Source organism: Rhinoraja longicauda, chromosome 9 (assembly GCF_053455715.1).
Source record: "Rhinoraja longicauda isolate Sanriku21f chromosome 9, sRhiLon1.1, whole genome shotgun sequence".
NCBI lineage: Eukaryota > Metazoa > Chordata > Chondrichthyes > Rajiformes > Arhynchobatidae > Rhinoraja > Rhinoraja longicauda.
The window spans coordinates 69422974-69445778 of record NC_135961.1 but is presented as its reverse complement, the minus strand read 5'-3'; the positions used below and the strand labels follow the sequence as shown (position 1 = coordinate 69445778).

The window sequence follows — 22805 nt, the reverse complement described above, 5'->3', positions numbered from 1 at the left end:
TGCTGGTTCTCTCAGGATTCCCATCAGCTCCATCCAGCCACTTTATTCTATTCTCTCCCTCCTTGCTCTCACATACCATCAGCTGCTGCCTGAGACTCTGACAGACCCCCCCATACCAGGGGCAATGTCTGAACCCCCCCATACCAGGGGCAATGTCTGAACCCCCCCCATACCAGGGGCAATGTCTGAACCCCCCCATGCCAGGGGCAATGCCTGAACCCTCCGTGCCAGGGGCAATGTCTGAACCCCCCCCATGGCAGGGGCAATGTCTGAACCCCCCCCATGCCTGGGGCAATGTTTGAACCCCCCCATGCCCAGGGCAATGTCTGAACCCCCCATGCCAGGGGCAATGTCTGAACCCCCCCATGGCTGGGGCAATGTCTGAACCCCCCTTGGCAGGGGCAATGTCTGAACCCCCCCCATGGCTGGGGCAATGTCTGAACCCCCCCATGGCAGGGGCAATGTCTGAACCCCCCTTGGCAGGGGCAATGTCTGAACCCCCCCCATGGCTGGGGCAATGTCTGAACCCCCCCATGGCAGGGGCAATGTTTGACCCCCCGTGCCAGGGGCAATGTCTGAACCCCCCCATGCCAGGGGCAATGTCTGAACCCCCCCATGCCTGGGGCAATGCATGAACCCCCCTCATGCCAGGGGCAATGTCTGAACCCCCCATGCCAGGGGCAATGTCTGAACCCCCCCCATGCCTGGGGCAATGCTTGAACCCCCCCCCCCCCCATGGCAGGGGCAATGTTTGAAGGTATTGAACTGTGTTTAACCACCTGCCCATCTGCCACCAGTGCCCCTGCCCTGTAACGCTGGGTGAGTGTTGGACATAAGGGGCCGTGAACAGCCAGCGGGCCCCAGCAGTGACAGGAACCATCCCTCGGGCAGCACCCACACCTGTGGACACCACCAGGTGAGCACCACAGACACGCACAGCGGTAGAGTTGCTGCCTCACAGCGCCACAGACCCGGGTTCCATCCCGACTACGGGCGCTGTCTGTACGGAGTTTGTACGTTCTCCCCGTGACCTGTGTGGGTTTTCTCCGGGTGCTCTGGTTTCCTCCTACACTCCAAAGACGTGCAGGTTTGCAGGTTGATTGGCTTCTGTAAATGTTCCCTCGTGTGTAGGCAGAACTACTGTACGGGCGATCGCTGGTCGGCGTGGGCTCGGTGGAACGAAGGACCAGTTTCTGCGCTGAATCTCTGAAACTAAAAAACTACAACTGAAGCAGAGGCAGTTTTTACCACACATTCCTGCACATTCCAAGACAGCTCATTCTCCAGAGATGCTGCCTGTCCCGCTGAGTTACTCCAGCTTTTTGTGTCTATCATCGGTTTAAACCAGCACCTGCAGTTCCTTCCCATACGTTCATCTGTAGTTGTTGTGGGGGACTGTGGGGCAGTGGACTCCAGTGATCGCCGATAGACACAGAGTGCTGGAGTAACTCAGCGGGTCAGGCAGCATCTGTGGAGAGAAGGAATGGGTGGCGTTTCGGGTCGAGACCTTTCTTCAGACTCTGTGATCCAGTGATCGCTGATTGATTGTATGTGGGGATTTAAGCAGCCAATGTCAGTCACCTCACTGGGGAGGTCTGAGGAAACCAGCTAGTTTCACAGCTCACCTTTCAGCTTATTGTGATCGACATCCCCATTGAGAATTGGCTGAGTTTCCTGCACGTTTTTCACACTGAAGCTTCGTTTATTCTTTTGGAAAATACCAGAGACAGTTGTCGACTGATCTGAGATTTTACACAGTTTCAGGAACACGTTCTCCAGTGACTAGAATAAGCATCAGATAAAGAAAGTAAGTGCCATACAATATATTAGTTGTGTACAGTTCATCAAAAGCCCATTCAGGAATATCATCAGTACTCACTGACATGCTGTAGATGCTCATTAAATAATCAGGAGCAGCTTCTGCAAGAATTTGACCATTTCTCATTAATCCAACCTGAAAAAGGAAGAGAAAGATTTACTTTGGATTCCAGAATAAACAGAAATGTTTTTGCCTGAATGTAGTTGTCAAAGCAAGGAAGACAATAGACAATAAGGGCCGAATGGCCTCCTCCTGCACCTATTGTCTATTGTCTATAATAGACAATAGGTGCAGGAGGCCATTCGGCCCTTCGAGCCAGCACCGCCATTCAATGTGATCATGGCTGATCATTCTCAATCAGTACCCCGTTCCTGCCTTCTCCCCATACCCCCTGACTCCGCTATCCTTAAGAGCTCTATTTAGCTCTCTCTTGAATGCATTCAGAGAATTGGCCTCCACTGCCTTCTGAGGCAGAGAATTCCACAGATTCACAACTCTCTGACTGAAAAAGTTTTTCCTCATCTCAGTTCTAAATGGCCTACCCCTTATTCTTAAACTGTGGCCCCTGGTTCTGGACTCCCCCAACATTGGGAACATGTTTCCTGCCTCTAACGTGTCCAATCCTTTAATAATCTTATACGTTTCGATAAGATCCCCTCTCATCCTTCTAAATTCCAGTGTATACAAGCCTAGTCGCTCCAGTCTTTCAACATATGACAGTCCCGCCATTCCAGGGAGCTGTTTAGTGGAACAAGGAACCAATGCAGGACAGTCCAACAGTCGGGTGGGATCAGGACAGGGAGTCTTACAATGAGAAAGTATTGAACATGCATCCACCGCTATCTGGGTTCCCCGATTATTGTGTGCTGTGTTAAATAAAGTCATCAAGCCCAGAGCTTGTGTATCACAATGGCTGCTCCAGACTTTATAAACAATGTGCCGACACATCTTACCGCTCCACTGCCAATTCTCCTCAAGGTATGTCTACTTTGAAGAAGTTCTCCACCTCTCTTCGACAAGAGTTCAGCAACATACTCTCCTACTAATTTTCCTGTCTCCGACTACATCCTATCTTTGTCCCGCCCCCTCCCCTGACAATAGCTCATGCCCCTCTTCATCTGAGCAGATGATACTAAGTTGGGGGGCAGTGTGAATTGTGAGGAAGATGCAATAAGGCTGCAGGGTGACTTGGACAGGTTGTGTGAGTGGGCGGATACATGGCAGATGCAGTTTAATGTAGATAAGTGTGAGGTTATTCACTTTGGAAGTAAGAATAGAAAGGCAGATTATTATCTGAATGGTGTCAAGTTAGGAGGAGGGGGAGTTCAACGAGATCTGGGTATCCTAGTGCATCAGTCAATGAAAGGAAGCATGCAGGTACAGCAGGCAGTGAAGAAAGCCAATGGAATGTTGGCCTTCGTAACAAGAGGAGTTGAGTATAGGAGCAAAGAGGTCCTTCTACAGTTGTACCGGGCCCTGGTGAGACCGCACCTGGAGTACTGTGTGCAGTTTTGGTCTCCAAATTTGAGGAAGGATATTCTTGCTATGGAGGGCGTGCAGCGTAGGTTCACTAGGTTAATTCCCGGAATGGCGGGACTGTCGTATGTTGAAAGGCTGGAGCGATTGGGCTTGTATACACTGGAATTTAGAAGGATGAGGGGGGATCTTATTGAAACATATAAGATAATTAGGGGATTGGACACATTAGAGGCAGGAAACATGTTCCCAATGTTGGGGGAGTCCAGAACAAGGGGCCACAGTTTAAGAATAAGGGGTAGGCCATTTAGAACGGAGATGAGGAAGAACTTTTTCAGTCAGAGAGTGGTGAAGGTGTGGAATTCTCTGCCTCAGAAGGCAGTGGAGGCCAGTTCGTTGGATGCTTTCAAGAGAGAGCTGGATAGAGCTCTTAAGGATAGCGGAGTGAGGGGGTATGGGGAGAAGGCAGGAACGGGGTACTGATTGAGAGTGATCAGCCATGATCGCATTGAATGGCGGCGCTGGCTCGAAGGGCTGAATGGCCTACTCCTGCACCTATTGTCTATTGTCTATTGTCTAATTCTCTTTGCGTGTTGTCAACATACAAGAAAAATGCTAGCGCTTTTTGCGTGACCATGGCGAGTGATGACACTGCACCGCTACAGGTGGAGGCATCACGGGGGGGGGGTCAGTGTCCCCATCGTTGTGCCGTGGACCATGAATGGTTGAGTGCTGCCGTCAGTCTACACACTCTGCTGCTCCTCATCCCAAAGGCAAGACGTATCGTCACACAGCAGCTGGTGGTGTGCTGGAATCCAAGGGGGATGTGACAGAGTGCTGATGTGTGCCCAGCAAGGAGCGGAGTGATGTGATATCTGCAGCCTCTGGCATTGATTGCTGGCACCTCCATCAGTCCTCAGGCACAGATACATCACCTGTAGTGAGGGAGGAGACACGGGCCTCTCAGCCTCTGTGAATCCTCCACGTATATTTGCACATCTCTTCCTCAGTCTCTGCAGTGACCAACATTTTCTTGGTTCCAGGCCAGAGATGCCCTTTAACATCAGTCCATGGTCCCAGGAAAATCTGATTGCACTTTGTACAGTAATTTATTGAATCCACACAAGCCTATATGATTATATAAAAAGGACACTAAATGCTGGAGTAACGCAGCAGGTCAGGCAGCATCCAGGGAGAAACATAGAAACATAGGTGCAGGAATAGACCATTCAATATGATCATGGCTGATCATCCCAAATCAGCACGGTAGCGCAGCGGTAGAGTTGCTGCCTTACAGCGAATGCAGCGCCAGAGACTCAGGTTCGATCCCGACTACGGGCGCCGTCTGTACGGAGTTTGTACGTTTTCCCCGTGACCTGCGTGGGTTTTCTCCGAGATCTTCGGTTTCCTCCCACACTCCAAAGACGTGCAGGTTTGTAGGTTAATTGGCTGGGTAAATGTAAAAATTGTCCCTAGTGGGTGTAGGATAGTATTAAAGTGCAGGGATCGCTGGTCGGTGCGGACCCGGTGGGCCGAAGGGCCTGTTTCTGCGCTGTATCTCTAAATCTAAAAAGAAAATCTAAAGTACCCCATTCCTGCTTTTTCCCTATAACCCTTGATTCCTTTATCCATTAAAGAGCTAAATCTAACTCTCTTGAAACTAACTCTCTGGAGTAACTCAGCGGGTCAGGCAGCATCTCTAGAGAACATGGATAGGTGACATTTCACAGAGTGCTGGAGTAACTCAGCGGGTCAGGCAGCATCTGTGGCGAACATGGATCGGTGACGTTTCAGGTCGTGACCCTTCTTCAGACTGAAGAAGGGTCTCGACCCAAAACGTCACCCATTCCTTCTCACCAGAGATGCTGCCTGACCCCTGAGTTACTCCAGCATTTTGTGTCTGTCCTAGTCACATTCTCTCAGCTTGGAGTGAGTCATGTTAGAAAATGAGTTAGGCCCAACCCCTGTGGTGTTGGCAGCTACAGCACACACCGATCCCTGATCTCAACGCACATCACAGGGTGCTGGGCACTGCCTCCCTTTGTACAGGGCAGCACGGTGGCGCAACGGTAGATCGCCAGAGACCCGGGTTCCATCCCGACTACGGGTGCTGTCTGTACGTTCTCTGTAAGTTTGTACGTTCTCCCCGTGACCGAATGTTTTTTTTTGAGATCTTTGGTTTCCTCCCACACTCCAAAGACGCACATGTTTGTAGGTTAATTGGCTTGGTGTAAATTTAAATAGTCCCGAGTGTGTGTAGGATAGTGTTAGTGTGCAGGGATGGTTAGTCAGTGTGGGATAGTGTTAGTGTGCAGGGATGGTTAGTCAGTGTGGGATAGTGTTAGTGTGCAGGGATCGTTAGTCAGTGTGGGATAGTGTTAGTGTGTGGGGATCGTTAGTCAGTGTGGACTCAGTGGGTTAGTCAGTGTGGGATAGTGTTAGTGTGCAGGGATGGTTAGTGTGCAGGGATGGTTAGTCAGTGTGGGATAGTGTTAGTGTGCGGAGATCGTTAGTCAGCGTGAGATAGTGTTAGTGTGCGGAGATCGTTAGTCAGTGTGAGATAGTGTTAGTGTGTGGAGATCGTTAGTCAGTGTGGGATAGTGTTAGTGTGCAGGGATTGTTAGTCAGTGTGGGATAGTGTTAGTGTGCGGAGATCGTTAGTCAGTGTGGGATAGTGTTAGTGTGGCATAGTGTTAATGTGCAGGGATCGTTAGTCAGTGTGGACTCAGTGGGTTAGTCAGTGTGGGATAGTGTTAGTGTGCAGGGATCGTTAGTCAGTGTGGGATAGTGTTAGTGTGCAGGGATCGTTAGTCAGTGTGGGATCGTGTTAATGTGCGGGGATCGTGAGTCAGTGTGGACTCAGTGGGTTAGTCAGTGTGGGATAGTGTTAGTGTGCAGGGATCGTTAGTCAGTGTGGGATAGTGTTAGTGTGCAGGGATCGTTAGCCAGTGTGGGATCGTGTTAATGTGTGGGGATCGTTAGTCAGTGTGGACTCAGTGGGCCACAGGGCCTGTTTCCGCACATTACAAAGGCCACTTAACCGACAACCCTGTATGTCTGGGTTGTGGGTGGAAACCGGAGCATCCAGAGGAAACCCACATGGTCACAGGGAGAACATGGAAACTCCACACAGACAGCACCCATGGCCAGCATCACACCTGGGTCTCCGGCGCTGTGAGGCAGTAGTTCTACCGGCTGTGCCACTGTGCTGCCCCCTGCTTCTAGAAATTTCTGAAACAAAATCAATACATGGGGTGCAGATTCCATACAACTTCACTAACGTACATATGTGGAACAGATGACATTCTGTGTTGAATGAATGGCCTTAGCATTGCTCATATATTCATCAGACTGTAGTTTAATCCAACTCATTCTCGCTGTCTGCCATGCTTACAAACACTCATGCGATACACATTTTAGTTCATTATAGTTTTAGTTTAGTTTAGAGATACAGCTTCCATGTTGCTTCCACCGTCTCTACTGGACCTTCGTGTGATCCCATCTCAATGCCATCCCCAATACTCCTTCAGCTTAGTTTAGAGATACAGCGTGGAAACAGGCCCTTCGGCCCACCGAGTCCACACCGACCAACGATCCCCACATACTAACACCATCTGACACACACTAGGGACAATTTACATTTATACCAAGCCAATTAACCTACAAACCGGAACACCTGGAATAAACCCAGGCAGGTCACGGGGAGAACGTACAAACTCCGTACAGACAGCACCCGTGGTCGGGATGGAAGCCGTGTCTCTGGCGCTGTGAGCACTGTGCGTCAGCAACTCTAACGCTGCGCCACCGTGCCGCAGTTTATAAATAAGACAAATATTGTTGTAATTCCAAACAGATTTTGCAGTAAAGCTGAGTCCTACCAGGTGGGCCTGTCGGGCTTCCTCGATGTAGTGCGTGGTGACAATCACTGAGGTTCCTTGGTCTTTCACGATGTCCACCAAGTGTTGCCAAATCCTCCAGACAGCAGAGAGAAAGGGTTAACAACATGCCCAGCAACACCTTCAATAATAGTCTGACACACGCTCATTTCATGTATTTATTTATTCATTGTTATTAAAGGACCGCTAAACCGTCAGGAAACAACCTTCACAAGTGGAAACAACACATTTATCCCCTCCCAACCAGAGAATAAGTACATTCTGGCACAGCCACACAGAGTGCTGGAGTAACTCAGCGGGTCAGGCAGCATCTGTGGACAACATGGATAGGTGACGTTTCGGTCGGAACCCTTCTTCAGACTGCTTTCGGAGAGAAGAGGAGAATTTCTTCAAAGTAGGCATACCTTGAGGAACTTTTGCAATGGAGCAGACACAATAGACAATAGGTGCAGGAGGAGGCCATTCGGCCCGTCAAGCCAGCACCGCCATTCAATGTGATCATGGCTGATCATTCCCAATCAGTACCCCGTTCCTGCCTTCTCCCCATACCCCCTGACTCCGCTATCCTTAAGAGCTCTATCTAACTCTCTCTTGAATGCATTCAGAGAACTGGGCTCCACTGCCTTCTGAGGCAGAGAATTCCACACCTTCACCACTCTCTGACTGAAAAAGTGTTTCCTCATCTCCGTTCTAAATGGCCTACCCCTTATTCTTAAACTGTGGCCCCTTGTTCTGGACTCCCCCAACATTGGGAACATGCTTCCTGCCTCTAATGTGTCCAACCCCTTAATAATCTTATATGTTTCGATAAGATCCCCTCTCATTCTTCTATATTCCAGTGTATATAAGCCTAGTCACTCCAGTCTTTCAACATACGACAGTCCCGCCATTCCGGGAATTAACCTAGTAATCCTACGCTGCACGCCCTCAATAGCAAGAATATCCTTTCTCAAATTTGGAGACCAAAACTGCACACAGTACTCCAGGTGCGGTCTCACTAGGGCCCTGTACAACTGCAGAAGGACCTCTTTGCTCCTATACTCAACTCCTCTTGTTATGAAGGCCAACATTCCATTCTCTTTCTTCACTGCCTGCTGTACCTGCATGCTTCCTTTCAGTGACTGATGCACTAGGACACCCAGATCTCGTTGTACGTCCCCTGTTCCTAACTTCACACCATTCAGATAATAATCTGCCTTCCTATTCTTACCACAAAGTGGATAACCTCACACTTATCCACATTAAACTGCATCTGCCATGCATCCGCCCACTCACACATCTGCCATGCATCCGCCCACTCACACATCTGCCATGCATCCGCCCACTCACACATCTGCCATGCATCCGCCCACGCACACATCTGCCATGCATCCGCCCACTCACACATCTGCCATGCATCCGCCCACTCACACATCTGCCATGCATCCGCCCACTCACACATCTGCCATGCATCCGCCCACTCACACATCTGCCATGCATCCGCCCACTCACACATCTGCCATGCATCCGCCCACTCACACATCTGCCATGCATCCGCCCACTCACACATCTGCCATGTATCCGCCCAATGTGTGATGAGGAGCCCATGGGTCAGACAAGGCATCTCCCCCACGGAGAGTATCCTCAGCCTCAGCCTCAGCACCCTCTTAGTACGGGCACGGACCAATGACTACAACCTCACTCACAGCTGTTATCAGGCAACTCAACCATCCCACCACAACCAGAGAGCAGTGCTGAACTACCATCTACCTCACTGGTGAACCTCGGACTATCTTTGATCGGACTTTGCTGGCTTTACCTCGCACTGAATGTTATTCCCTTACCATGTATCTGTACACTGTGAATGGCTTCTCCCCTATCACTAATCATCTCATCACTAACCCCCCATCACTATCCCCCCCCTCACTAACCCCCCCCCTCACTAACCCCCCCCTCACTACCCTCCCTCACTAACCCCCCCATCACTATCCCCCCATCACTACCCTCCCTCACTAACCCCCCCCTCACTAACCCCCCCTCACTAACCTCCCCATCACTACCCTTCCTCATTTACCCCCATCACTATCCCCCCCATCACTACCCTCCCTCACTACCCCCCCCCTTCTCACAGCTGTGACGTTCCTGTATGTTACTGCTGATGCAGGGAGTCGTCAGTGACTGAAGAACATGAATGAAGGGGGAGGCTCAACATCACCTAGGCCCTGCTGAGCAGATGAATGCAGCAACACAGAACGAGTGAAAGTGTTTCAGTGAACATGTACAGGCAGCAGTGGAGACTAGGGGAGAGGTGAATTCCAGTCCTGTCGGCTGTGCTGATCACAGTTCTAATTCACACCCGCCCCACACTGGCTCCAATCCCTGATGTTAAATCCTATCGTCACTACACTTCACTGTCTATCTGATCTCCAGCCCCACTACCTCCGTGGTACTCCCTACAGACCCAGCCTGATCATCAGGCCCAAACCCAAGCGTGGTGAATCTGTGGGATTCTTTGCCACTGAGGGCTGTGGAGGCCACAAGTCAGTGGATATTTTTAAAGCGGAGATGATTAGGTTTTTGATCAGTACATGTGTCAGGGGTTATGGGGAGAAGGCAGGAGAGTGGGGTTGAGAGGGAAAAGTAGATTGGCAATGATTAAATGACGGAGCAGACTCGATGGGCCAAATGGCTTAATTCTGCTCCGATGCCTGGTGACCTTATGATTGAGGTGTGCAGGCATGTTCGTGTTGTAGTGGTGGGGATGTAGTTAGTGTGGGGGGGAATCCCACATCATCAGCCTGGCCGTTGTCTATACAAGCACCAGTGGGGGAGAGACCAGCGTTACAGCCGCTGAATGTTACAAACAAACGTACTCTTGCCACGTGTCCTCAGTCTCTCTTTTTAGATAAATGATTGGAGGAAAGTGGAGTGTGGGTGACACTAGGGGTGGACATGTGTGGAGTGGAGGGCAGAGGTGTACACGCGTACATGTGTGTGTGCGGTGGGTGTACACGCGTACATGTGTGTGTGCGGTGGGTGTACACACGTACATGTGTGTGTGCGGTGGGTGTACACGCGTACATGTGTGTGTGCGGTGGGTGTACACACGTACATGTGTGTGTGTGTGTGTGGTATTACACGCGTACACGTGTGTGTGCTGTGTGTACACATGTGTGTGCGGTGGGAGTATATGTGTACATGTGTGTACAAGTGTACACGTGTGTGTGCTGTGTGTGTACACACCTGGCCCGCAGCACTGGGTCCACGCCGACGGTTGGTTCGTCCAGGAGCAGGAGCGGAGGCTGCTGGAGCAGAGCAGCCCCTAGAGACACACGCCGCCTCTGTCCACCGCTGAAACACACGCCAGCACACGCCAGCACACGTCAGTACATGTCAGCATACGCCAGCGCATGTCAGTTCTTGTCAGCACACGCCAGCACACGCAGAGCACAGATCAATGCACGTCAGCACATGCACAGCGCAGGTTAATGCACGTCAGCACATGTAAGCACATGTCAGCACACGCACAGCACAGGTCAGCACACGTCAGTACATGTCAGCACACATCAGCACACACACAGCACACGCACAGCAAACGTCAGCACACACAGAGCACAGGTCGGTGCACATCAGCACACGTCAGCACATGCACCGCACACGTCAACACAGGTGAGCACACGTCAGCACATGCCAGCACACACACAACACAAGTCAGCACACGTCACCACACATCGGCACACGCATAACACAAGTCAGCACATGGTGTGAAGAAGGGTCTCCACTCTGTGAAACGTCCCCCATTCCTTCTCTCCAGAGATGCTGCCTGACCCGCTGAGTTACTCCACATTCTGTGTCTACCATCAGGACAATGTCTGCTCTCTCTGCTCCTGTACAGCTGTTTATTTTAGTTTGGAGACACATCATGGAAACAGGCTCTTTGGTCACTGAGTCCACAATGACCATCAATCACCTGAACACTAGCTCTATCTGACACACACTAGGGGCAATTTACAGAAGCCAATTAACCGACAAACCTGCACGTCTTTGGGAGTTGGGAGGAAACCGGAGCACCCGGAGAAAACCCACGCAGTCACAGGGAGAACGTGCAAACTCCACACAGACAGTAGCCGAGGTTTCATGTCGCTGTGAGGCAGCTGCTCTACCCGCTGAGCCACCGTTGTAGAACTTGTAGAGCCTTATCTTGTCCTCACTGTTATCCCCTTTCTCCTGTATCTGTACACTGTGGACGGACGGCTTGATTATAATCATGTATTGTCTTTCCGCTGACTGGAAAGCACGCAATAAACAATAACCTATTCGCTGTACCTCAGTACACGAGACAATAATAAACTAGACTAAACTGTTCTGGCATAACTGTCCAGGTGATGAGTTTTATAATTGCATTCGCAGGGGGTGTGGCAGATGTGACATTTTGGTCAGACAAACTAAGGCAAGACTAGTGCAGTGCACAACAGAGGCGTGATAGTGTTGTAGAACAGAGGCCTGGGAGTGTTGTAGACAGAGGCCTGGGTGTGTTGTAGACAGAGGCCTGGGTGTGTTGTAGAACAGAGGCCTGGGAGTGTTGTAGACAGAGGCCTGGGAGTGTTGTAGAACAGAGGCCTGGGAGTGTTGTAGACAGAGGCCTGGGTGTGTGGGTAGATGGTTCCATGAAACTAGCCACACAGGTAGACAGAGTGGTGAAGAAATAAAAAAATCAAATTAAAATTAAAATCAAAATCAAAATGAACTGACAGACCTGTACATCTGAAGTGTAGAAGGAAACCGGAGCACCCGGAGAAACCCACGTGGTCACGGGGAGCACGTACCACGTGGAGAACATACCACGTGGTCACGGGGAGCACGTACCACGTGGTCACGGGGAGAACGTACCACGTGGTCACGGGGAGAACGTACCACGTGGTCACGGGGAGAACATACCACGTGGAGAACGTACCACGTGGTCACGGGGAGAACGTACCACGTGGTCACGGGGAGAACGTACCACGTGGTCACGGGGAGAACGTACCACGTGGTCACGGGGAGCACGTACCACGTGGTCACGGGGAGAACGTACCACGTGGTCACGGGGAGAACGTACCACGTGGTCACGGGGAGCACGTACCACGTGGTCACGGGGAGAACGTACCACGTGGTCACGGGGAGCACGGACCAACATACAGGGATTAAGGGCCTGACCGCCACATCTAATGAATACATTTTATTGTTTAAACGTTATTGTTGAAGTGGTTTTGTAATGTTAAAGCTGTGACAATCTAGTCTTTAAGCTGATGGAGGTGCTGGTACACCATGCGTGTGTGTACAGACACAGGGGCAGCACTGCAGGATTCTAACAAACCACCCTCTCCCACCCTCCCACTGGCTGCTGCAGCAGGATCACAAACACTGTGTAGGAAGGGACTGCAGAGGCCGGTTTACACCAAACATAGACACAAAGTGCTGGAGTAACTCAGCTGGTCAGGCAGCATCTCTGGAGAGAAGGAATGGGTGGCGTTTCAGGTGGAGACCCTTCTTCAGACTGAGAGTCGGGGGAAAGGGAAAGGAGAGATGTCGACGATGATGTGGAGAGATAGAGAACAAAGAAGTAACGATGATAAAGGAAACAGGCCACTGTTAGCTGTGTGCTAGGTGAGAACGAGTTACAGACAATGAGACTCAACAAGAAGGTTGAAGATGGGATGATGTGGGTGGGGAGGGATAGAGAGAGAGGGCATGCAAGGGTTACTGAAGTTCCACGTCCGTTTGTCGGAAGACAAAGTATTGTGCGTACCTGAGGTGCTTTATAAGTGAATGCTTGTCAGGAAGGTCGAGGAAATCGAGCAGGAAGGAGAGGCGGGCCTCGATAGTGTTCCTCGTCAGCCCGTGTATGCGGCCAAAGTAATGGAAGGTGTCGGCGATGCTGAACTCATTGTACAGTGCGAGCTCCTGCAACACACCACACAGACGATTCATATTAAACATGTTGGTGATGCAAATCAATGTCAACCTCACCTCACAGAATCACAGCATAGGACAGTGGAGAGGAGTCAGGGGTGGAGAGCAGTCAGGAGTGGAGAGGAGTGGAGAGCAGTCAGGAGTGGAGAGGAGTGGAGAGGAGAGGAGTCAGGAGTGGAGAGGAGTCAGGAGTGGAGAGGAGTGGAGAGCAGTCAGGAGTGGAGAGGAGTGGAGAGGAGAGGAGTCAGGAGTGGAGAGGAGTCAGGAGTGGAGAGGAGACAGGAGTGGAGAGGAGTGGAGAGGAGAGGAGTCAGGAGTGGAGAGGAGTCAGGAGTGGAGAGGAGACAGGAGTGGAGAGGAGTCAATGTGGAGAGGAGACAGGAGTGGAGAGGGGTGGAGAGGAGAGGAGTGGAGAGGAGTGGAGAGGAGAGGAGTCAGGAGTGGAGAGGAGTCAGGGGTGGAGAGCAGTCAGGAGTGGAGAGGAGTCAGGAGTGGAGAGGAGAGGAGTCAGGAGTGGAGAGGAGACAGGAGTGGAGAGGAGAGGAGTCAGGAGTGGAGAGGAGTCAGGAGTGGAGAGGAGTCAGGAGTAGAGAGGAGACAATGTGGAGAGGAGTCAATGTGGAGAGGAGTCAATGTGGAGAGGAGACAGGAGTGGAGAGGAGACAGGAGTGGAGAGGAGACAATGTGGAGAGGAGACAGGAGTGGAGAGGAGACAGGAGTGGAGAGGAGACAGGAGTGGAGAGGAGTCAGGAGTGGAGAGGAGACAGGAGTGGAGAGGAGTCAATGTGGAGAGGAGACAGGAGTGGAGAGGGGACAGGAGTGGAGAGGGGACAGGAGTGGAGAGGAGTCAGGAGTGGAGAGGAGTCAGGAGTGGAGAGGAGACAATGTGGAGAGGAGTCAATGTGGAGAGGAGCCAATGTGGAGAGGAGTCAATGTGGAGAGGAGTCAATGTGGAGAGGAGTCAATGTGGAGAGGAGTCAATGTGGAGAGGAGCCAATGTGGAGAGGAGTCAGGAGTGGAGAGGAGCAAATTTGCAGATGATACAAAGCTGGGTGGCAGTGTGAACTGTGAGGAAGGTGCTATGGGGTTGCAGGGTGACTTGGACAGGTTGTGTGAGTGGGCGGATGCATTGCAGATGCAGTTTAATTTGGGTAAGTGTGAGGTTATCTACTTTGGTGATAAGAATAGGAAGGCAGAGTATTATCTGAATGGTGTGAAGTTAGGAAAAGGGGACGTACAACGAGATCTGGGTGTCCTAGTGCATCAGTCACTGAAAAGAAGCATGCAGGTACAGCAGGCAGTGAAGAAAGCCAATGGAATGTTGGCCTTCATAACAAGAGGAGTTGAGTATAGGAGCAAAGAGGTCCTTCTGCAGTTGTACAGGGCCCTAGTGAGACCGCACCTGGAGTACTGTGTGCAGTTTTGGTCTCCAAATTTGAGGAAGGATATTCTTGCTATTGAGGGCGTGCAGCGTAAGTTTACTAGGTTAATTCCCGGAATGGCGGGACTGTGATATGTTGAAAGACTGGAGTGACTAGGCTTATATACACTGGAATATAGAAGAATGAGAGGGGATCTTATCGAAACATATAAGATTATTAAGGGGTTGGACACATTAGAGGCAGGAAGCATGTTCCCAATGTTGGGGGAGTCCAGAACAAGGGGCCACAGTTTAAGAATAAGGGGTAGGCCATTTAGAACTGAGATGAGGAAAAACTTTTTCAGTCAGAGAGTTGTAAATGGGAGGGATGCGGTGGGTGAACGGCCAGGGATGGGGTGGGGGATGGGCAAGGTTGGGGTGGGGGATGGGCAGGGTTGGGGTGGGGGATGGGCAGGGTTGGGGTGGGGGATGGGCAGGGTTGGGGTGGGGGATGGGCAGGGATGGGGTGGGAGGCGGGCAGGGTTGGGGTGGGGGATGGGCAGGGTTGGGGTGGGGGATGGGCAGGGTTGGGGTGGGGGATGGGCAGGGTTGGGGTGGGGGATGGGCAGGGTTGGGGTGGGAGGCGGGCAGGGTTGGGGTGGGGGATGGGCAGGGATGGGGTGGGAGGCGGGCAGGGTTGGGGGAGCGGGCTGCGTACCTGTGGAGGGTGGGGGGAGGAAGGGTTAGGGGGGGGGAGGGTTAGGGGGGGGTGCTGCGTACCTGTGGAGGGTGGGGGGGCAGGGAGGGGGGGTGCTGCGTACCTGTGATGGGGGGGGGGGGGTAGGGAGGGGGAGGTGCTGCGTACCTGTGGAGGGTGTAGGGGGGGGCAGGGTTAGGGGGGGGGTGCTGCGTACCTGTGATGGGGGGGGGCAGGGAGGGGGAGGTGCTGCGTACCTGTGGAGGGTGCGGGGGGGGGCAGGGTTAGGGGGGTGTGCTGCGTACCTGTGGAGGGTGCGGGGGGGGGGGCAGGGAGGGGGGGTGCTGCGTACCTGTGGAGGGTGTGGGGGGGGCAGGTTTAGGGGGGGGTGCTGCGTACCTGTGGCATGTATCCCACCATGCAACCAGGAACGCCATGGCCAGGAGAGGCGGGAGGCTTCCCCAGCACGGTGATGTGGCCGCTGGAGATGCGCAGTCTGCCCAGGACACAGCGCAGGAGCGTGGTTTTGCCGCAGCCACTCGGCCCAAGCAGTCCGTATCTGCACGGGACACAGCATGCAATGACCAACCCTGTTACACAGGACACACGCTGTAGAACGGACAGGACAGTGTGGGAGCAGCTCATGGACAACGCACTCCAGGTGTGAGAACATACACCAGGTGTGAGAACATACGCCGGGTGTGAGAACATACACCAGGTGTGAGAACATACGCCGGGTGTGAGAACATACACCAGGTGTGAGAACGCACGCCGGGTGTGAGAACACAACACCACTTGTGAAAACACACAACAGGTGCGAAAACGCACACCTCCAGATCCAGGGGCAGTTTCTTCCCGGCTGTTATCAGGCAACTGAACCATCCCACCACAACCAGAGAATAGTGTTTTACTACCATCTACCTCATTGGTGACCCTCGGACTATCCTTGATCGGACTTTGCTGGCTTTACCTTACACTAAACGTTATTCCCTTATCGTGTATCTGTACACTGTGGACGGCTCGATTGTAATCATGTGTTGTCTTTCTGCTGACTGGTTAACACGCAACAAAAGCTTTTCACTGAACCTCGGTACACGTGACAATAAACTAAACTGAGCTGAACCTGAGGTCGCAGGTTGGCAAAGCTCAGTCACTGGAGTGCGTCACATCTCCTGTGAGATGGAGAAGGACATGGGCACAGTGAGGTCACCGGTGGAATGGGGAGGATTGAGGAGCGTTGAAGCCTGGGATGAGGTGCAGAAGAAGGTTGTTGAGGATGAGAGGGAAGCAGGGATGTCAAGAGGGGACACCAGACTGAAGGGGAAGGGGGGAGGTCAGGGCAATTAGGTTATTGCACAAAACAAAGAAGTATCCAGTAGATTAGTGGCTGCAGTGGGCCTTCAGTGAAGGTAGGTGGCCACCATTTGGGGTGGGCTGCAGGGGGTCTTCAGTAAGGGTGGGCCTTCAGTGACGGTGGGCCTTCAGTGACGGTGGGCCTTCAGTGAGGGTGGGCCTTCAGTGACGGTGGGCCTTCAGTGAGGGTGGGCCTTCAGTGAGGGTGGGTCTTCAGTGAGGGTGGGCCTTCAGTGAGGGTGGGCCTTCAGTGAGGGTGGGCCTTCAGTGAGGGTGGGCCTTCAGTGAGGGTGGGCCTTCAGTGACGGTGGGCCTTCAGTGACGGTGGGCCTTCAGTGAGGGTGGGCCTTCAGTGAGGGTGGGCCTTCAGTGAGGGTGGGCCTTCAGTGAGGGTGGGCCTTCAGTGAGGGTGGGCCTTCAGTGAGGGTGGGCCTTCAGTGAGGGTGGGCCTTCAGTGAGGGTGGGCCTTCAGTGAGGGTGGGCCTTCAGTGAGGGTGGGCCTTCAGTGAGGGTGGGCCTTCAGTGAGGGTGGGCCTTCAGTGACGTTTGGTGGCCATCACTTGGGCGGGCTGCAGTGACCTGGATGCCCAAGTGAAACAAGTTCATAAGGTCATAGGTGACAGGAACAGAATTAGGATACCTGGCCTGTCAGGACTACTCTGCCATTCAATCATGGCTGACCTATCTCTCCCTCCTAACCCCATTCTCCTGCCTTCTCCCTGTAACCCCTGACACCCGTCCTGATCCACACCTGGAAGTGATGGCCCCTGGCATGTCCAGCACCGGTCCACTGGTGCTTTAGGCACACATCTGTGTGGGATACCCTCACACTGCATGTCACCTATCTGAGTTATGCCTGGGGACACAACAAGCTTCACTCTGAAGCTGGAACATGTTGCCTGGGGCTCGGCGGGACCGGGCGCCGCTCCAAGAGACTGAGCACGTGGACCACACGCGGCCTACAGCGGCGGAGGACACCGTGGCCAGGCTTGGCCAGGCCGACCCTGCAACGCCACTAGGACAACAAACCTTCATGGTCCGGTCAACATCCCTGCACTCACAACAACTGGAACATTGGCCCCAAACTGGCCACTGTACACTGTCTCGGTGTACTACTGCTGTACACTTGTGTGGATCTGAGATGCTTATCTCATATGTATCAAAGTGCTTTTGTGTAGTGTAAGAAAATAACTGCAGATGCTGGTACAAAAGCAAAGGTATTTATTCACAAAATGCTGGAGTAACTCAGCAGGTCAGGCAGCATCTCAGGAGAGAAGGAATGGGTGACGTTTCGGGTCGAGACCCTTCTAGTCTGAAGAAGGGAAGCCACTGTGGCTTCTGTTATACATCCCCATCAGGCATGCACAATCCCTTCTCCAGCTCAAGAAAGAAGGCCAGAATTTAATTAAACATAGCACAAAAAGTAAGGAAATTTGTGTTTGGTAGATTATTTCTTTGTTGTAACAATGCTTCTTGGCAATAAATCTTATACCGTTGGAAAGCCTGTTTATTTCCCTTTTAAATGGTGCCACATTTGTAAGGAAAATGCATTTGTGGGATGAGCAGCAGAGCTGAGTATGTGGGTTGCGCCCATGAAAAATCTGCCAAATCTTCTCTGCCAATGCCAAACAGCTTATTCTGCCATTGACTCTTGTTCGGTGTTGTTTGGTGGATTGGATGATTGAAGTCTGAAGAAACAAGACATATTGGCAATTTAACAATTTATTCATTTAATAAACAGGAGCCTCAGTAGCGTGTGGAAGAACCTTACACAGCCACAACAGCCTGGCACCTCCTCCTCCTCATGCTGGTCACCAGCCTGGTCACACTGTTGCGGGATGGCATCCCATTCTTCAACCAGCATTTGTCGCAAGTCAGCCAACGTGGTTGTGTTGGTCACTCTGGCACGAACAGCACGCCCAAGCTGATCCCACAAGTGTTCAATGGGGTTGAGGTCAGGACTGTTGGCAGGCCATTCCATCCTCTACACTCCCAAATTCTGGAGGTAGTCTCTGAGAAACCCTGCTCTGTGGGGGCGAGCATTGTCATCTTGGAGGATAGAGTTCGGTCCCAGACTGTGGAGATATGGGATTGCCACTGGTTGCAGAATCTCATCTCAATATCTCTCTGCATTGAGATTGCCTCCAATGATGACAAGCCTCGTTTTTCCAGTGAGGGAGATGCCGCCCCACACCATCACACTGCCTCCACCAAAAGATGTTACTCTATCGGTGCAGCAATCAGCATAGCGTTCTCCGCGTCTTCTCCACACTTTGACCATATGATCCAACTGCCGTAGGCAGAATCTGGACTCATCGCTGAACATAACGTTCCTCCACATGTTCAGGTTCCAGTGCACGTGTTGCCGACACCAGCACAAACAGGCCTGACGGTGAAGGGCAGTCATGGCAGGCCTCCTGGCAGCCCTATGAGACCGGAGATCGGCTGCCTGCAGTCTGTTCCGAATTGTCTGGGCAGAGAGCCGTCGGCCATATCGTCCTGCAAACCTTGACTGCAAATCTGTAGAAGACAGCCTACGGTTCCTAAGTGCTGACAGGGTGAGGAAACGGTCTTCTTCAGGTGTCGTCTTCTTGGGACGCCCACTTCGCGGCCTGTCTCTGACATCCCCCGTTATATGGAACTTGGCCTTCACTTTGGAGATGGTACTAGGGCTCACTCCAAATAATGCCGCAACTTGGTTTTGCGGAACACCAGCTTGAAGTTGCCCTATCGCACGGGCCCTATCCAGATCAGTCAAACGTGGCATGCCGATTCTTGGAGCACCTACTGACCACTGTAGCAGGGCCCATGCTCACAGATGCTGCCAATCAGGTGCCAATCAGGCACCTGATTGTCAGCACCTGGGGGTACCAGAAGCTCAAAACAAGAGTCAATAGCAACAGCAGAATAAGCTGTTTGGCATTGGCAGAGACGATTTGGCAAATTTTTCATGGGCGCAACCCATATACTCAGCTCTGCTGCTCATCCCACAAATGCATGTTCCTTTCAAATGTGGCACCATTTAAAAGGGAAATAAACAGGCTTTCCAACGGTATAAGATTTATTGCCAAGAAGCATTGTTACAACAAAGAAATAATCTACCAAACACAAATTTCCTTACTTTTTGTGCTATGTTTAGTTTTAAGTCCTTTTTTGGTAACAATTTTTAATTATACCTTTGAATAAATACCTTTGCTTTCGTGTAGTGATACATACTGAACTGTGTACAAAAATGGATCTCACTGGACATGTGACAAATAAAGTACCATACCATACTATGCCATACCACACCATGCCATACCACACCATGCCATACCACACCATGCCATACCACACCATGCCATACCACGCCATACCACACCATGCCATACCACACCATGCCATACCACACCATGCCATACCACACCATGCCATACCACACCATGCCATACCACACCATGCCATACCACACCATGCCATACCACACCATGCCATACCACACCATGCCATACCATGCCATACCACACCATGCCATACCACACCATGCCATACCATACCATGCCATACCACACCATGCCATACCACACCATGCCATACCACACCATGCCATACCATGCCATACCACACCATGCCATACCACACCATGCCATACCACACCATGCCATACCACACCATGCCATACCACACCATACCATACCACGCCATACCATACCACACCATGCCATACCATGCCATACCACACCATGCCATACCACACCATGCCATACCACACCATGCCATACCACACCATGCCATACCACACCATGCCATACCACACCATGCCATACCACACCATGCCATACCACACCATGCCATACCACACCATGCCATACCATACCATGCCATACCACACCATGCCATACCACACCATGCCATACCATACCACACCATGCCATACCACGCCATACCACACCATGCCATACCACACCATGCCATACCACACCATGCCATACCACACCATGCCATACCACACCATGCCATACCACACCATGCCATACCACACCATGCCATACCACACCATGCCATACCATACCATGCCATACCATACCATGCCATACCACACCATGCCATACCACACCATGCCATACCATACCATGCCATACCACACCATGCCATACCACACCATGCCATACCATACCATGCCATACCACACCATGCCATACCACGCCATGCCATACCACGCCATGCCATACCACGCCATGCCATACCATGCCATACCACACCATGCCATACCACACCATGCCATACCACACCATGCCATACCACACCATGCCATACCACACCATGCCATACCACACCATGCCATACCACACCATGCCATACCACACCATGCCATACCACACCATGCCATACCATACCATGCCATACCACGCCATACCATACCATGCCATACCATGCCATACCACACCATGCCATACCACACCATGCCATACCACACCATGCCATACCACACCATGCCATACCACACCATGCCATACCACACCATGCCATACCACACCATGCCATACCACACCATGCCATACCACACCATGCCATACCACACCATGCCATACCACGCCATGCCATACCACGCCATACCATACCACGCCATGCCATACCACGCCATGCCATACCATGCCATACCACACCATGCCATACCACACCATGCCATACCACACCATGCCATACCACACCATGCCATACCACACCATGCCATACCACACCATGCCATACCACACCATGCCATACCACACCATGCCATACCACACCATGCCATACCACACCATGCCATACCACACCATGCCATACCACACCATGCCATACCACACCATGCCATACCACACCATGCCATACCACACCATGCCATACCACACCATGCCATACCACACCATGCCATACCACACCATGCCATACCACACCATGCCATACCACACCATGCCATACCATACCATGCCATACCACACCATGCCATACCACACCATGCCATACCACACCATGCCATACCACACCATGCCATACCACACCATGCCATACCACACCATGCCATACCATACTATGCCATACCACACCATGCCATACCACACCATGCCATACCATACCATGCCATACCATACCATGCCATACCACACCATGCCATACCACACCATGCCATACCACACCATGCCATACCATACCATGCCATACCACACCATGCCATACCACACCATGCCATACCACACCATGCCATACCACACCATGCCATACCACACCATGCCATACCACGCCATGCCATACCACGCCATACCATACCACGCCATGCCACACCATGCCATACCACACCATGCCATACCACACCATGCCATACCACACCATGCCATACCACACCATGCCATACCACACCATGCCATACCACACCATGCCATACCACACCATGCCATACCACACCATGCCATACCACACCATGCCATACCACACCATGCCATACCACACCATGCCATACCACACCATGCCATACCACACCATGCCATACCACACCATGCCATACCACACCATGCCATACCACACCATGCCATACCACACCATGCCATACCATACCATGCCATACCACACCATGCCATACCACACCATGCCATACCACACCATGCCATACCACACCATGCCATACCACACCATGCCATACCATACTATGCCATGCCATACCATACATACCACACCATGCCATACCACACCATGCCATACCACACCATGCCATACCACACCATGCCATACCACACCATGCCATACCACACCATGCCATACCATACTATGCCATGCCATACCATACATACCATACCAGCCATACCACACCATGCCATACCACACCATGCCATACCACACCATGGCATACCACACCATGCCATACCACACCATGCCATACCACACCATGCCATACCACACCATGCCATACCACACCATGCCATACCATACTATGCCATGCCACACCATGCCATACCACACCATGCCATACCACACCATGCCATACCATACTATGCCATGCCATACCATACATACCATACCAGCCATACCATACCATATCATGCCATACATACCATTCCAAAACATGCCATACCATACACACCATACCATACCATGCCACACCATGCCATGCCATGCCATACCATAACCATACCACACCACACCATACCATGCCACAGCATGCCATGCCACATGAGGCCATACCATACCATACCGTACCATACCATACCATACCATGCCATACCATGCCATGTCATACCATACCATACCATGCCACACCAT

At 51.9% G+C, this 22805-nt stretch overlaps 1 protein-coding gene across 1 annotated transcript in view; it reads right to left on the bottom strand.

Moving 5' to 3' along the window:
- Nucleotides 1-22805, bottom strand: part of abch1 (ATP-binding cassette, sub-family H, member 1) — a 66526-nt gene that overhangs the window by 31710 nt on the left and 12011 nt on the right. The window contains exons 4-9 of the mRNA XM_078405960.1: nucleotides 15579-15738; nucleotides 12959-13113; nucleotides 10414-10521; nucleotides 7174-7267; nucleotides 1880-1954; nucleotides 1626-1782 (exon numbers count right to left, since the gene is read on the bottom strand). Of these exons, the coding sequence (XP_078262086.1) occupies nucleotides 1626-1782; nucleotides 1880-1954; nucleotides 7174-7267; nucleotides 10414-10521; nucleotides 12959-13113; nucleotides 15579-15738 (749 nt within the window). The remainder of the gene's footprint in view (nucleotides 1-1625; nucleotides 1783-1879; nucleotides 1955-7173; nucleotides 7268-10413; nucleotides 10522-12958; nucleotides 13114-15578; nucleotides 15739-22805) is intronic.